This window comes from Podarcis gaigeae (assembly GCF_964106915.1).
Source record: "Podarcis gaigeae genome assembly, chromosome: 7".
Classification (NCBI taxonomy): domain Eukaryota; kingdom Metazoa; phylum Chordata; class Lepidosauria; order Squamata; family Lacertidae; genus Podarcis; species Podarcis gaigeae.
Window position 1 is genome coordinate 91,045,868 of NC_139683.1, and position 16,301 is coordinate 91,062,168.

General features: G+C 40.8%; 1 protein-coding gene across 2 annotated transcripts in view; it reads right to left on the reverse strand.

Annotated features, from left to right (window-relative positions):
- Nucleotides 1–851: 851 nt before the first annotated feature.
- TENT4A (terminal nucleotidyltransferase 4A) overlaps nucleotides 852–16,301 on the reverse strand; it is a 32,119-nt gene continuing 16,669 nt past the window's right edge. The window contains exons 5-12 of one of the 2 annotated variants that reach the window (XM_083748627.1): nucleotides 11,958–12,065; nucleotides 9,312–9,440; nucleotides 7,995–8,208; nucleotides 6,332–6,458; nucleotides 5,891–5,991; nucleotides 5,514–5,680; nucleotides 3,838–3,996; nucleotides 852–3,560 (exon numbers count right to left, since the gene is read on the reverse strand). In XM_083748627.1, coding sequence (XP_083604753.1) covers nucleotides 3,375–3,560; nucleotides 3,838–3,996; nucleotides 5,514–5,680; nucleotides 5,891–5,991; nucleotides 6,332–6,458; nucleotides 7,995–8,208; nucleotides 9,312–9,440; nucleotides 11,958–12,065 — 1,191 coding nt within the window. In that variant the 3' untranslated portion in view covers nucleotides 852–3,374. The remainder of the gene's footprint in view (nucleotides 3,561–3,837; nucleotides 3,997–5,513; nucleotides 5,681–5,890; nucleotides 5,992–6,331; nucleotides 6,459–7,994; nucleotides 8,209–9,311; nucleotides 9,441–11,957; nucleotides 12,066–16,301) is intronic. The other variant, XM_083748628.1, reaches the window with a different exon arrangement.

A 16,301-nucleotide genomic window follows, 5' to 3' on the forward strand; every position in this document is an offset into this window, starting at 1 on the left:
TAAATAAATGACAAACAAGAGAGCTTTATAAGATTAGCCAGCAGTTAAAAAAACCGCTGTTTCCACTAATCATTCCAAAATGGTAGGTTTTCAAAACAAAAATCTTAACTCTTCTTTATTTTATTTTTATAAAAATATTTCTATACTGCTGTATTGTAAAAATGTACCACAGTGGTTTACAACATAAAAACATAAAACCAAACAGCATCACAGAAAAATTAAAGTTAAAAGCAGTAAGAAATTAAAAACAAACTTCAATAGACCATCCTGGGGGGCGGGGTGTTCTCTTGCTTGCCTGCATAGGCCTGGCAGAATAGAAAAACTTTCAGCAAGTGTTTAAAAGCTGGCACAGAAGGCTCCCAGTAAAACTCTATATTAAGAAAGGAATAAAGTGTCCTCTTCTTTTTGTTCTTCAAGTTCTTTTCTCCTTTAGACAAATGATACAGCTGTTGGTCCTGTTGCATTGCTTAGAAGCATTTCCCACATTCCCCATATTAGAGTTGTGGGTTTCCTATTGACATTAAGCACTGAAAAATACAAATGTATTCACAAAACATGCAGCCACTCACTTAGATGACTTTAAAGAAAAAGTACACCAATTATTAGAGGACAGGATTAGCAACAGCTATGAGCCATGCTAGCAAAAGCTCCAGTTTCAGAGGCAGCATATTTCCTGTTTATTCCCAGCATCTGGGAATGAAGTATCTGCTACCCTCATGTCCTGCATGGGCATTTGTGAAACAGAATGCAGGATCAGGCAGGTTTTTGGCTTGATCACAGTATTGTGAGAACACAATGAACAGAAAAGGTCACAGAGTGGCAAATGAAGAAAGTTGCACCACAGACACATCTGGCTTTGAAAATTTATTAAAAATCAAAGAATACAAAACTTCACATAAAAATATGTATTTTAGCTTCCCACATTGTTATACACACAAAAAGAAACTGAACATGATATTTTAATTAGCTATCCACAGCAGCATATAATATAACCAGAGTGGTAGCCAGTGCAATTTATTGGTTCACCATGACTGAAATGGAACATGATATCTGCTTCTCTTAAGCCTATTCTGCTTTTAAATGGACTCTGTTTAGGACACAGAGGTTTCCATAACATAGGTTCATATTCAATATTGCTAGCATGTAAAAGTGAGTACAGGTCTATAATCAGCCCTTGAATACTGGTTTATTCAAGTTTAGATCCCTTATTGTACCAGCATCTATTAAAAACCTTTCACAAGGTTTAAAAAACAGTCAAAGCAAAGATACACATCCAATATCAAAGCAGGACTGAGATTTTTGGCAATTCAAAATCCAATTGCTGTTTACATAGTTATCAGTTGTAAAATTATCATTCATCTGGAGCAGTATATACACCAGGACTGGGATCCTACAATTCTGCATGAGAAAAGGGGCACACAAACAACTTTCCCTTCTTTCTGCAACCCCTTGCACTGTATTAGATGCTGCTCTGAAGAGCTCCTCAAGTTCCAAGAGAAGCTTTTCATGAGGTCTGAGAGGCATTGTGAGACAGAAAAACCTTTTGTGTATGTGGAGATCTTGGCAACAATGTTCAAGAATTATTCTGAGAAAACTTAGTATCTTACAACCTATGACCGACTAGGAGAGACACTGATTGTTTACTTCTGGCTGCAGGCTGCCCAACTGCCAGTGTGCATTTGCAAAGCCTCTGCCTTAATCACATTTGCCTGATGAAGAGGTTTTATACTCATAAACGTGACATACCTTTCCCGAGAGATGCTGGTACAGTAAGTCATATACATTTTATGCCCATGAGAGTATCAAAACAGCAGCTACAACCAATACCAATATGAATATTCATTAATAATAGGTAAATAATATTTAAAGTTTTATTTCTTGTTAAACTCTGAACTGCAGACAAAATGTGCTACTCTACTTTGGAATGTTGCACTCTCTTCTCTCACTACCCAAAGGCCTTGCATTAATTCGGACAATGTTTTCTTTAATATGTGCTGCACCACCTTTCAAGGCAAGCCTACAGATACTAAAGCTCACTATTAGAAAAATCATTCCGTGTCAAACATTCAAATATCAGTTAAGAACATTCACTTCTGTATATCCTTCAGATGTCAAGATAGCAGAATTCTTTCTAAGCTCCTCCTCTAAGCAGAGCTACTTATACAGTGCTGTTGAGATTTAAGACTTCTTATCTTTAAAACAAGGAAAAGATGCAGCCAGTGACAATGAGAATATAGTGCTTTTTTAAAAACCCAGGGCTACACAAGATGCGTTTTCTTGCTTTAAAAAAGGTTAACAGAGGTTGCCATGGCAACGCACACTTGCATAGAACCCCTGTATGCATCTTTAAATCAAGTGACTGCCACAGACGATCGTGTCGCACGGGACTGTGCTCTTTTACAAGTTAACAGACTGATACTTTAAAAGCATAGAGAAACCCAAAGGTACATTGCAGGTAGTTGCTTTTAACAGAACTAATGCACGCTGCTAATCAGATTCCTTAATGGAATCAATATATGTTCCTTTCTCCACATTCTTTAAGTTGGATATTTCATTCAGCAACAATGCTTGGAGCCAACCAGAGGGTAAATAAAACAAAATAAAAGCATTTGTAGATGAACATCTGTGACTTATTCACCTTTACCCTAAAAGACTGGAATTCTTTATGCTGATCTCTGTCCAGTTTTAAGGAATCAATTGAAGGTCCAAATTATCTTGCGTGATCCACATTGAAACAAGTATGACCTGTGCAAGAGCACGAGATTGTGCCCTCCCCATTAGCTAGAGTTAACGTAGTGAACCCCAAGTTAAAAAATGCAGTCTGGGAAAGGATCTGTAAAGCAAGCAAATAATAAAATTACATTCTGTATACCCTTCATTCCTTAAATTAACTTAAATGAAAAACATTCAGAGTTATTGCACAAAAGTTATGTTTGATTTGAGTATGGTAACAAAAGGTTTAAACAAGAAATGGGAAGGCAACAAGCAAAGTCACAAAAATTTGCTACAAAGGAAAGGAAAGTCCAAACCATCTATACTTTTCTGACAAAACAAAAAAGCTGTAATGAACAAATGCAGCTACAGCAGAAGGGTGCCACCGCATTTATGGTCCTCACAGTACTTCTGCCACAGCTGCTTCGGCACTGTAGTAATCATGGATAGGCAGAAGACAAACCTCCACACTTAATAAGGCTTCACAGATAAGCACAATTATTTCTTTTAAGATGGACTCCACCACCACACAAAGTAACATGCAAGGTTGGATGCAGATATTTGGCAACATCCACAAACTGAAATGCCCAGTGCTGTTCTCAAGTCCAGACTAGTGTCACACATACTGCGTAAGTCTTAAGTGGACACTCTGAGGTTGGCCATTATCTGCTAAGGCTAATAGGCAAACTGTCTCTGTATTTCTTTCTTCTCCAGATATTACGGTTATGTTGGTGGTGTCCTCGGTTGCTAACAGGCTGCCTCATGGCTCCATTACCAGAAGAACTGTATCCGCTGCCTTGAGTATGATTGTGAGCTGCTTTGACCGTCAGCTTCATTCCATTGTGCTGCTGGAAACAAGAGGAAGTGGTCACAATTAGTGCCAGCTAAATTGCAAATTTACCAAATTCTTTCACTAAGTTTTGTCTCCTAGCAATTCACCAAGGCCAGACTCATACAGCTGTTTCCACATGTGTGACCGGAAGAGATGCAAACTGCATTCAGACAGTAAGATATAAGCAAAATGCTTCAAGAAAATCCATTTTAGAATAGTATTGCAAGCCAACTGACTTTCTGCTACACCATCACCACTATCCAATGGGACAACTTCCATCATATAGTCCATACCTGATTATTAGTAGTCATAATCAATGTTCTTGCAGGCACAGACTGAGTTTTACCACTTGGCACAGGCAATGCTGGTGGTAAACCAACTGTAAGCTGAGATGGTGCTTGGAGATTGAAGTGGTACACATTAGGAGTTGTGCAAGGTGGAGTATCTGAATCCTTGTGACAAAGAAAAGGGGGGAATAGGTTTGTTGTTCTTTTAATATGAAAGGAGCACATGCTTACTACTCATTTAAGCACCCACACAAGCAAATACCAATAGCACTGTAAGCACCAGAATATGATAAATATGCCAGGAAGCTGATACTTAGTCCTCTTAAGATGTGGTTTTCACCAAGAATGGTATAGAAATGTCCTGTACTAGTTTGTAATGCCACTGGAGATCAAAGAAGCCTTTGTAAGAAAGGCAATCATGTTTGGGGAAAGATCCAAAGGGGATTCAGGAACTGTGGACTTTCCCCCAGGACATGACACCATATGTATATCTACATATACTATACACCCTGTATGTTCTGGGACTTAAATAAGCAATTCCTGAGATTGCTTGATCACTATTTTTTATTATATATTGCATTTCTGTCCCACCTCTTTCTCTAAGGAGCTCAAGGTGGCCTACATGGTTCTCCCCCTCCTCCTTTAATCCCCACAACAACCCAGAGAGGTAGGTGAGGCTGAGAGACTGCGACTGGCCGAGGGTCACCTAGTGATCTTCATGGCCGAGTAGGGTTTTGAACCCTGGTTTCCCAAGTTCTAGCATGACATTCTAACTGCTACACCACAGGTATTACATGACAAGTGTAAAACCTGCCATGCTCTGTCCATACTAAGGAGGATGATATAGTTGTATAGGCAAGAAAGGTGCAATTCACATGAGCAACAACTTTTCTTTGTCTTATAACCTTTTTTAAATCTGTTATTTCATGTGCTTTAATACATTTACCTATTTAAATTCAATGGTGTTGTTCAGGACTTGGGAAACATTTTAAAGTTAAGAAGCATTTTAAGACACCAAATACATAAAATACAGAGCTAAAATGGCTGCAACAGAAAGGAAGCAAGGTTTTTAAGAACTAATTACTTTAATTGGTGCTATAATGCTCTTTCATTTAAGTGTTTCTGTGTGGTTTTCTTTTTTAAAAACTATAAAATTATTTTCTCTCTTATTAAAAGATTGATTTAACATTAAATGTCATTATGACAGTTAAGGTGACATAGGCATTTTATCTTTCTGAAAATACAGATGATAAATCATCAAGTTTTAGAGAACAGCAATGTACCGTATTTTTCGCTCTATAAGATGCACCAGACCACAAGACGCACCTAGTTTTTGGAGGAGGAAAACAAGGAAGAAAAAAAATTCTCAGAAGCCAGAACAGCAAGAGGGATCGCTATGCAGTGAAAGCAGCAATCCCTCTTGCTGTTCTGGCTTCTGTGATAGGTGCGCAGCCTGCATTCGCTCCATAAGACGCACACACATTTCCCCTTACTTTTTAGGAGGGAAAAAGTGAGTCTTATAGAGCAAAAAATACGGTAACTGGAAAAGTTTCAAGCTCAGTTAGTTTCAACAAAAGTTACGGAAGTCCTATTGCAATCTTACACAGATATACCAAATTACAGTCAGAAAAAAGGAATAAACAAATAGAAAACAGCTTCAAGGGGGGAGGAATAGGACTTACAATATCACTGCCAGAAAGAGAAGAAACGGAAGAGGCAGATGAGCCTGATGACAGCTGCTGAGTACCAGTAAATGACAAAGCCAAAGGCTGGCTGTATGCCGATTCAGCATCACCATTCTGGACTACATTACATGCAGATATTGGTTCTCTCCCTTTCATTGGAATACCTGTAAGCATACACATTTATCAGTTTTGTTTGCAAATAAATCACCTTTCACAGTCCCTTGCTGTAAACAAGCGATATTATGCAATTATGAGATTTACTGCAGGGTTTAGCCATGATCCACATGCTCACTTCAGATATCACATCAAACCAAGATGTGGTTGAAATTAATTGAAATTTTGATGTGAGTTTTTACTTCAAATCCTTTACTCACCAAGATCAGGTGACAAATTAGCTTTGTTTCCCCATTTCTTCTTAATCCAAGCTCTGTAGTCAATCACTTCCTGTGTCACTTTGATGATTCTTCCTAAGGTACTGGAAGAAATAGTGACCTACATAAGAAATCTACACTGATTTACGGATAGAAGTTTGCAATCAAGAGCCCTTGTAGATAAAGGCTTGCATACACACAATCTTGCTTCATTTTGACAAAGAAAGTTTTAAACAGCTTGTCATGCAGAATGGAGGAAAGACAGCGAGAGGAGGAAGGGGGAAGGGAGAAAGAAACAAGTTTCACAGTTACATTAAGCTAGTCATGCATTTCAGGATACAGTACTGTATGCTGACATCTCCAGTTATGAAGCCATTTAAGAAGACCAATAGTGCAAAGTTGGATTTTCAGAAGCCATGCAATTAACACACTCAAATTGGTTACCTTTCCGAATCTCTGTTGGGATACGATCTCGCAAGTGGTGATACTGCATGGCTTAGAACAATGTAGGCATAATCAAAAACTTGCTTTACTTGCATGGCACCATAACAACTTCTTCCAACATCGTTGCCTATAATGGTTAAATCAAAAATTTAAATAATGTTGACCTACAAGACCTGTTCATCATTTTTAAAGCTGGATAGTAATGGACACTTCTGATTCCATGTTGTCCTTGGAATGCCCATACATTTACCCCTTAAAATCTTGAAACAAGCAGTGACTGCTTGGAGAGGTTCTTAGTCCTTATACACAAACCACTTTCTGCACATATTGTGATCCATACTTCACCTAGGTACCCGATCTGCTATCGGACAGACTGTTCTGGTGACCAATGCACACACATTGTTATAAATTATTGCATTTTCCATATATTTTAAAGCAGTAACGTTAAGGAATGGTTACGGAACGGTTATCGTAACATATTTAGACATACAGCAGTACCTCGGGTCAAGAACTTAATTCGTTCCGGAGGTCTGTTCTTAACCTGAAACTGTTCTTAACCTGAAGCACCACTTTAGCTAACCGCTGAATGATTTCTGTTTTCATCCTGAAGCAAAGTTCTTAACCCGAGGTAATATTTCTGAGTTAGCGGAGTCTGTAACCTGAAGCGTATGTAATCCGAGGTACCACTGTACAGACACTTCAGGTTACAGACTCCGCTAACCTGGAAATAGTATCTCGGGTTAAGAACTTTGCTTCAGACTGAGAACAGAAAATGTGCAGCGGTGGTGCAGCAGCAGCTGGAGGCTCTATTAGCTCCATGGTACCTCAGGTTAAGAACAGTTTCAGATTAGGAATGGACCTCCAGAATGAATTAAGTTCTTAACCCAAGGTACCACTGTATTACGTTTTGATTGTAATGTTAATAATGTGTTATTAAAATGTGACACCAGAGTGCAGTGCAGAGCAACAAGGAACCAGAAGTAAGGGAAATTGCATTGTTACGCAAGAACGTTAAGGTAGGAAACTTCCAGTCATAGTCTACACTGCAGATCAAACCTGTGTGTCATTTACAAGGCTCATGCTACATTCATGCCTAGCAGCAACTGAAGGTGAAAGTGGTCAAATTAGGAGAACACTCAATTTGCTCAGCAGAGGATTATTGCATTTTCAAATCCTGAGGACCCTAACTCCTTCCCTATTATTGTGGGATGCTTCATAAAACTTAGTATGCAGTGTTTAGGTCCATAATTTTGCCCCAGAAAAGTCAAATGCAACAGGATGAAAAGGAAAGGATATAAAAACTGATTTACTAAGCCCTTATATGGAAATTCTTGCAGCCATGGATACAGAAAATAGGGAAATTCTGGTCTCAGGCATCTTAAAAAAAAAAGCAGCATCATTTAAAACATTAAAAATATACTACATTCTACTACTAATCTCTATGTATTATATGATAGTAAAAACAGTGGGGTAAGAAAACACACACAAAATTGATGGCGGAAAGAAATCACAAGATCAAGGCAAGGTTTAGGGCTTATTTCTGAATGATTATTTAAAACAAGTAACAGGAGCACCCATTTGAAGGATTTCCTCAGATAACCTTTAAACTCTGTGTTAAATCTGCATTCTTAATGGAAAAATATGAAGCAGCTTGCTATCTCACCAGGCAGAAGAGGATCTTCAATACATAACATGGAAGGTCGATATCCATTGGTCATGGCTTTCATGATTTCTTCTTTGGCAATATAGGCGCCTCCATTTTTTATTCTAATACCAGTTTTCAAGTAATTAAAATTCCTTCCATAGAGTTCAAAAAATTCTATTAGAAGCATTCCAAGATTTTCCTCCAGTCTTCTAGCATCAATTCTTGGGTGCAACTACAAGAGGAAAAATAGCAGTTTTATTATGTTGGTGTATGTGATCATTTATACTTCTGTCATCTTTATGGTGAACCATTTAAAGTTGGAAATGAGCATTAACTATCAACAACCAAAAATAACCTCAACTTCTTTAATATCAGATAGTCTTCTCTCACTTTAAGATTTTAGGAGATAGACTTTCAAAGAATTGTATGCTACAGGAAGGTATCATAACTAGTCCAGTTCAAATTAATTACGTACATTTATTCATAAGAAGGGTTGCAGGTGGCGCTGTGGTCTAAACCACAGAGCCTAGGGCTTGCCGATCAGAAGGTTGGCAGTTCGAATCCCCGCAACGGGGTGAGCTCCAGTTGCTCGGTCCTGCCAACCTAGCAGTTCAAAAGCACGTCAAAGGGCAAGTATATAAATAGGTACCGCTTCAGCGGGAAGGTAGACGGTGTTTCTGTACGCTGCTCTGGTTCACCAGAAGCGGCTTAGTCATGCTGGCCACATGAGCCGGAAGCTGTACCTGGCTCCCTCAGCCAGTTAAGTGAGATGAGCACTGCAACCCTAGAGTCATTCGCGACTGGACCTAACGGTCAGGGGTCCCTTTATCTTTTATTCATAAGAAACATGCCATGTGAAATACAAACCATTCAATTACTGCTATTTGAAAAGTTATGCAGTATGAGGCAGCACTGAAAAATGATTACACAACTACATGAACTCTATCCTTAACCCCAGGATAGCCCAAACAGCATCCTCCAGCTATTGTTGGATTCCTGCTCCCATCATCCCTGACCACTAGCCATGCTGGCTGGGGCTAACGTGAGTCAACATTTGCACCATACACACAAAATCTGTGGAGGAGTGAAAGTTTACAGCGGAACAGCATCATGTTTCTCAGCCCACTTTACACAAAGATTCTACTGTCTTTATCCCATAGCCTTTTGTTGCTTTTTGGACAGAACTCTTGCAGGAATTACACACTAATAAAGTAAAATCTACAGCCAATACAAAAGGTTTTGAAGCGAAAAAATCATATAAAGGTAAATAAACATTAATTGCTAACCAAAAATTTGTAAAGAATTCTTCAAGACTGACAGTACCAAATTACATACCTGTAGGAAGCTAACTGCCATTAAAATTAGGCTGTAAGAGCTAATTCCACCAGTAAAAACTTCATTCAAATCCCTTTGAAGGAGGAACTGTTTTAATACTAAAATCAAGTAAGGCAGCAATGAGTATTTCTGCAAATGAAAAGAACAGTTAATTTTCTGTAAGACAAGTTCTAGGTGATACGTTTATCATTATTTACTATAAAATACAAGATTTCTACAAAAAAAAAAAACAACCCAAAAGAATAACCGGAGTAAAAAGCCTTTATACATTCTTGTGAATGAGCTAACGTATTTTCCTTAAATTCATATTTATTACCTACAAAAATATAAGTGTCAGTAAGGCATCAAGAACTGCTGTTAACACCAAAAATACAAACTTTGACACAGTTAGCAAGAAAGTTGCACTTGTTAAGGGATGTGAAAGGATGTATTAAAAAAATTGAACTATGTATTTGTACTAAGCACATCCACCAAACCTTAAAAAGTATTCAGAGATTAGTGTTTTTTAAATTAATATTCCATCTTACAGGGAATCAGAAAAATCAAGACAGACCTTTGTGATGGTACATGCAGTGAACAAGTGATTCACCTTGTTGTATCCATACAAAATCATTCAAGGGCAACAAACCTCTGTAAATATGTACTAGTTTATTCAGCCAATATTCCCGAGCCTAGTGGGTAATCTGAAGGCACCTGAGCCAGAGTAGGTGAAACTCAAGGGTCCACTGGGAGCCCCATAGGACAGCAGGATATAGATAGAATTTTTTTTTTTTACATTAAGAAACCAGATTACTAATTTGTTTCATCCCAAAGAAAAATGCTGTATGAACTTGCCATTTTTTCAGAACAGAAGTAGAAAGTTCACAAAGTACTTACACTGTATAGTTCATTCATTGTTCTCAGTATCAGGGGCTCAAGGTTTGAGTGAATATGTAGTGCCAACTCTTGATATGCTTACCTCCAACTTATGAACTGGCACTGATAAAACTGTTCACTTGAAGATAACCCATAAGAACATTATTAAGAAATATGCCTCTGGCAGTAAATGCAAGATGCAGGTTCAAAATTTATTCTGTCCTGAAGTGCACAGAAAGCCTTTGTTAAATGACTGCAGTTTAGCCTATCTACTTCATAGGGCAGTAGAGAATAAAACTGAATGCCTCTATGTATAAGCCCAGAGCTTCTTGGAGGGGAAAATAACAGAACTGAATGGGATGGCACTATACAGATATTGCCCAGTTGTGGAAGGAAGCCTTAGGAAGAACTAGTGGGCTAAGAGGATTGGGATGTGTAATTAGGCCTGAATGAGGTCAACTGCTCTCAAGAAATCACCTGGGGTTTTTTCAGTCCAAAATTATCCATTTTATTGACCAGAGATTTTCAGGAAGTCCAATCACCTTTTTCCCGGTGGGCAGCATTGCAGTTGTAGCCTTCGCCAACCCCTCCTCAGTAAAGGTATGCTAAAGGAACCCAGGGTGTGAATCCTGTCCAAAGCAGGACGGGGGCTCGGGCCATGTCACAGCCCCTATGGGGACCCCTCAGGGTGCCCCTCTTTGATATAAGTCATAGCACACCTCCTATTAGTGGTTTATCCTTAAGGGGACTCCCTGCAGACAGGCAGGAGTCAAGGTAGTCTGTAGCCAATAAAGTTGTGGCCTATTTGAACCCATAAACCAAAATACTTTTTGTCAGCGTGTTTTATTGTTCTCCTGGGAACTTTGTGGCTCAGGTGCCTCGGCATGCAACTTGAGGTCCAGAAGTAGTTGCAAAAAAGTTATTTTATTTTTGCACCATGAAACAAGAGAAAATACCAAACAATATTTTGGACAACTAATCTGGTTCTATGATTGATGGGTATGGCAGGTGCTTGATGTTGACCAAGATTCAGTATGTCTGGATTTCAGACAAGGGAGAGAAGAGGAACCTGCCCCTAGTAATGGCACTCAGTTTGAAAGAGAAGGTGATAAATTGTTTCCAGCATCCACCAATCCAGTTATAGAATCTCAGAGGGCCTGGAATGTCCGCGGTCACCTTACTCCTAGCGCAATAGGCGTGGCATCTTGAACAAAGTCTGATGAAGAGCTGTCACCCTCTCCATAAAAAGACATGGTAGAAAGCTCAGTCTTTATGTCCCAATGCTTGAATGAAAAGCTCCTGCAGACAACAACCTGAGGCTATAGCTCTGCCACAGTTTAGCAGGCAATCCATATAGAATCCTGCCATAAACTTTGCCATTTTTCTCCATGTGTTAGATGTTCCCTAGGATGCTTGGAACTTCAGAGGACTGCCCATGCCTACAATGTAAAAGCTTTGTCAGGATGGATTTGGCAGCAACTGCTTTGAGGGAAAGCAATGAAGTCTTGTGCATTCTGCACAATGCTACTTCATTATTTCTAGGGAGCACATGCCTATAAAGGGAGTCACAGAGTTGGGGAAAAGTGCAACCAAGAGGTGAACTTTAATGAGCCCATGATGGGAGGAGGCAGGGTGTAAAATGGTTTAATTGTGTACTCTGAGCCTGGCTGGATTGTTCTGCTTTGAATGACATAGTTAAAAAATGCTGGTAACCATATGAATTGTTGCATTTCGAAAAGCAATAGAAATATCAGGGAATATCAAAATTTGTTTATCTTCTATTGACTGTACCTTCATGTAGTCTTGGATAAGTTGAGCTGCCTTCACACCAGTTTCCATATTAAAACTAATGTCAACTTTCACTTCTGTTTCCTGGTCAGTAAGCTTTATTATTGGTACCTGTAAAGATATTCAAACCAGTCATTCAACCAACTCCAACAAGTAGACCAACAGTTTTTATTTTAAATTAAAATATCCAAGCATGACTTACAAGGACAATTTAACTTTGCATCAATGCAGATGATGTGCGGTGAATAAAATTAATTTCACAATGATCTAGAGAAGTCTTGCAAATAACTGCTTTGAGGTAGCTACCCAGTATCTGTTCAACCCATAAGCACTGCTTCTTTTACCATGCCAATGTTGCTACTGTCAACATAAAGGTAAAGGAACCCCTGACCATTAGGTCCAGTCGTGACCGACTCTGGGGTTGCGGCGCTCATCTCACTTTATTGGCCGAGGGAGCCGGCGTACAGCTTCTGGGTCATGTGGCCAGCATGACTAAGCCGCTTCTGGCGAACCAGAGCAGCACACGGAAACGCCGTTTACCTTCCCGCCAGAGCGGTACCTATTTATCTACTTGCACTTTTATGTGCTTTTGAACTGCTAGGTTGGCAGGAGCAGGGACCGAGCAACTGGAGCTCACCCCGCTGCAGGGATTCGAACCGCCGACCTTCTGATCAGCAAGTCCTAGGCTCTGTGGTTTAACCCACAGCACCACCCGCGTCCCTCAAGTTCTTCTTTTGACACTGAACTGGCACCAACGTATGCAGCCTTTATGGCACTTTAAAGGAGCTTCAGCATCCTTTGCAAAGTGTTACCATCAGAACAGTACACTTGTGCAGATTCAGGTGCTCACCTTGGGATGGAGATTTAAATTGTATTTATTTAATAGTTGTGAGGAAGCAGTTTTGAACAGTGTTTCTGCCCTGTTTAGGCTGGTGAGCTCATTCTTTGAGAAGGGAGACCTAGTCATGATCACATATTAAGATCATGATTAACACGAGCAACATGGGGCTGCCTTAATAAAAGTAACTGGAAATTTCAGCTGGCCAAAGAAATGCAGCAGCTAGATCTCTAATCAATAATCAATCAGAGTTGCATAATTTTCTTTTGTCCTTCTCTCTCTCAAACTTTTTCCCCTTTTGTGTTAAGTCTTTTTAATTAGATTATAAGCCTGAGACTGCCTTAGTACTGATATTTGTATGCTGTTCTCATAGCCTTTTTTGCTGAAGAAAGGGATAAAAATACTTTCAATAAATCAGTCCCAGTTTTGTAAACCATGCAACACCAGCACAATTCAATTTGTATTGGCTTCCAGTTCATTTCCGAGCCCAATTCAAAGTGCTGGTTGTTGTTTTTAAAGCTCTAAGCTTTAAGAACCATCACTTAGGGTATGAATATGTCTATTTAACTCAAAGTTTTGGGGAGGCATTGTTTTGTGTCCCACCACCAGATACAGTTGGTAGGTATTTGGTAGAGCTATCTCTGCTGGGTCACCCTGACCTGAGTGATCAGACTGGTCGTTTCCCACATAGTCTTCAAATGTCAGACCAAAAAGTTTTTATTCTAGCAGGAAAATGGGTTGGCTTGCCCCTGAAACGAGCTGCTAAATATTATGCTTCAGTCTTGTATTTTTATTTAGTTTATTTATTTTTGTATATTTTTTCTTGCAAGTCACTTTGCTACTTTTTTTAAAGTGATGAACAACTTTAACAAAAAATAAATATGATGCTGATTCGATACTGTGTTATTTGGCCCAGTTTGCATGTAATGCTAAGTCAAAACATGGCTTAGCACAGTGAGCATGTCACCAGGAAGGAGACTGCATTTGCTGTATTCCTGCTTTGGTCCAAGGCTAAGTCATGGCTTGGCTCTCTGTTGTGTCCCCCAAACAAACTATAAGAAGTAAACAAAGTTGGTTTCAGTTTATGGTCTCTCTAGAGCAGGAGTCCTCAAACTTTTTAAACAGGGGGCCGATTCAGTGTCCCTCAGACACTGTCGGGGGCCAGATTATAGTTTGAAAAAAAATGAACAAATTCCTATGCACACTGCACCTATTTTATTAGTAGTGCACAAAAAAACAAGAAAAACAATACAATCTGGGGTGGGGTTTTTGTTTTTTACACAGGCAAGAAAGAACACGAAAGAATTGCAACCAGCACCACACAGGCCCGCCTCCTACCGCTGTTTCCAAAAGTCCTGCTATCCACCCTATGGAGTTATGGAAAGGTTGGAGGGGAAAGAGGAGGCCACTTGTGCCTGAGAGGAAAGCTTGCTGTGGCAAGATTGGGGGCGGGGGGAGACGACCAGGAAGAAAAGAAATGAGATGCGGGGTGTGGGAGAGAAAGGCAAGAACGGAAGACCTGTGGTTATTAAAAAAAACCAAAAAACAGAAAGCATGAAGGGGGGTCAGGCAGCAAAAGGAAAGAGGAGGTATGCTGCCCCTTTCCTTGCCATCTCCTCTCCTCTTCCTAATTCTCCTCCCTCTGTGGGGGATCCGTGACCAGCTGGCAGCCGCCACCACCAGCACCAGAGCCTGGTAGAGCAGCCTCCGACCCTCCCCACCGGCTCAGGCCATCATCACCTGTCAGGGACCAGAGCAAGCTAGGAAGCAAGCACGGGAGGCGTCTAACCATTCCCCCCCCCCCCCGCTCCTTGGACGAGGAAGGAAGGGAGGGGGGAGGAGAAAGGGCAGCTCTGGTCTTCCCAGTTCTTTCACCCACTCAGCAGTTCCTACTGCTGCTGCTGGCGGCGGCCCCAGCCCTCCTCGGAACTGGCAGCTGATGGGGCTGGGTGCAGTTGTGTGTGGGGAGTGGGGTGGGAGCTGGAAAGGAGGAGCAGTTCTTTCCTCCGTACCTCAGTCTCTGATTCTCCCAAAGGCACCATTCCCCGGCAGCTCATTGTCACCTCTTCGCAGCCTGGCCCCATCCCTCCTCCTCCTCCTCCCTCCCTGGTGATCTTGGCTTAGTAATGGTGGCGCAGAGAAGCCAGAAGGAGGGAGGGAGGAGGAAAGAAAGCCGCTGGCACCAATGAGAGGGAAACAATGCTGCTGGCACCAATCAAAGTCCAGCCCCTTTCCTCCACAGGGTGGGGAGAAGTCAGGAGGAGAGAGGAGGAGGTGCCACCGCCACCGTGTGAGGGAGAGGGAAAGAATGCACATGCTGGCGCAGCCAAACAAGCAGATCCACGCCGCAGGCCGGGTTTAGAACGGCCTCGGTCCAGTATACCTGAAGGAGCGTCTCCACCCCCATCATTCTGCCCGGACGCTGAGGTCCAGCGCCGAGGGCCTTCTGGCGGTTCCCTCATTGCGAGAAGCAAAGCTACAGGGAACCAGGCAGAGGGCCTTCTCGGTAGTGGCGCCCACCCTGTGGAACGCCCTTCCAGCAGATGTCAAAGCGATAAACAACTACCTGACATTCAGAAGACATCTTAAGGCAGCCCTGTTCAGGGACGTTTTTAACGTGTGATATTTTACTGTATTTCTGGTTTTTATGGAAGCCGCCCAGAGTGGCTGGGGAGGCCCAGCCAGATGGGCGGGGTATAAATAATAAATTATTATTATTATTATTATTTTTTTTTTTATTATTATTAGGCCGGATCCAGCCCGCGGGCCTTAATTTGCCAACACACGCTCTAGAGCGAGGCAAAGCACAAGTGCTGGTTCAGACATAACATTAAGTCAAACACAGCTTAGCCCTGGAAAGAATAACACCAAATGGGGGAAGAGTGCTGCAGCTGCAATCTCCACTCTGAGAACTCATACTTTTGCTCACTCATGTTAAGCCATTAGTTCAACATAGCATGCAAGCTGGGTCTATGTTGTTAGCAACTACACTGTGCGTCTCAATGTAAGTTTAAAAAGTGGGATATTAATATTTTAATAAAGTAAACATGGGGGTTTGCATAATTTATTAGTTTTTGTTATGAGGCAGGGTGACAAAGAGTTTGAAGATTCACCATGCTGTCTTTGAAAAAAGAAATCCCCTGGGTAAGATAATCTTCCACCACTTTTTAAAGTCACTCTCTCCAAATAAAGCAGGATCAGAGTTGAATCACCTGCTGAGAGTTTCATGTACAACCAGGTTTCTTACACCAAAACTCAAGATTTGGTGTCTTAGACATAGAAATCTTTAAAAAACAGGGTACATGTCCATTCACACCACAGGCTCTATCTAACTCCCAAGCACATTTACTATTACGGCATCAAACACCAGCTCATTTACAGTGATGCTCTAGTCTAAATACAGAATCTGTATCTGTTTACTGAGAGTTCAAGTGATGGACTGAACCTTTTAACCCTTGGACCTACCAATATTACCAGCATTTCAAAACAAATTTGGAGATGTATAATTT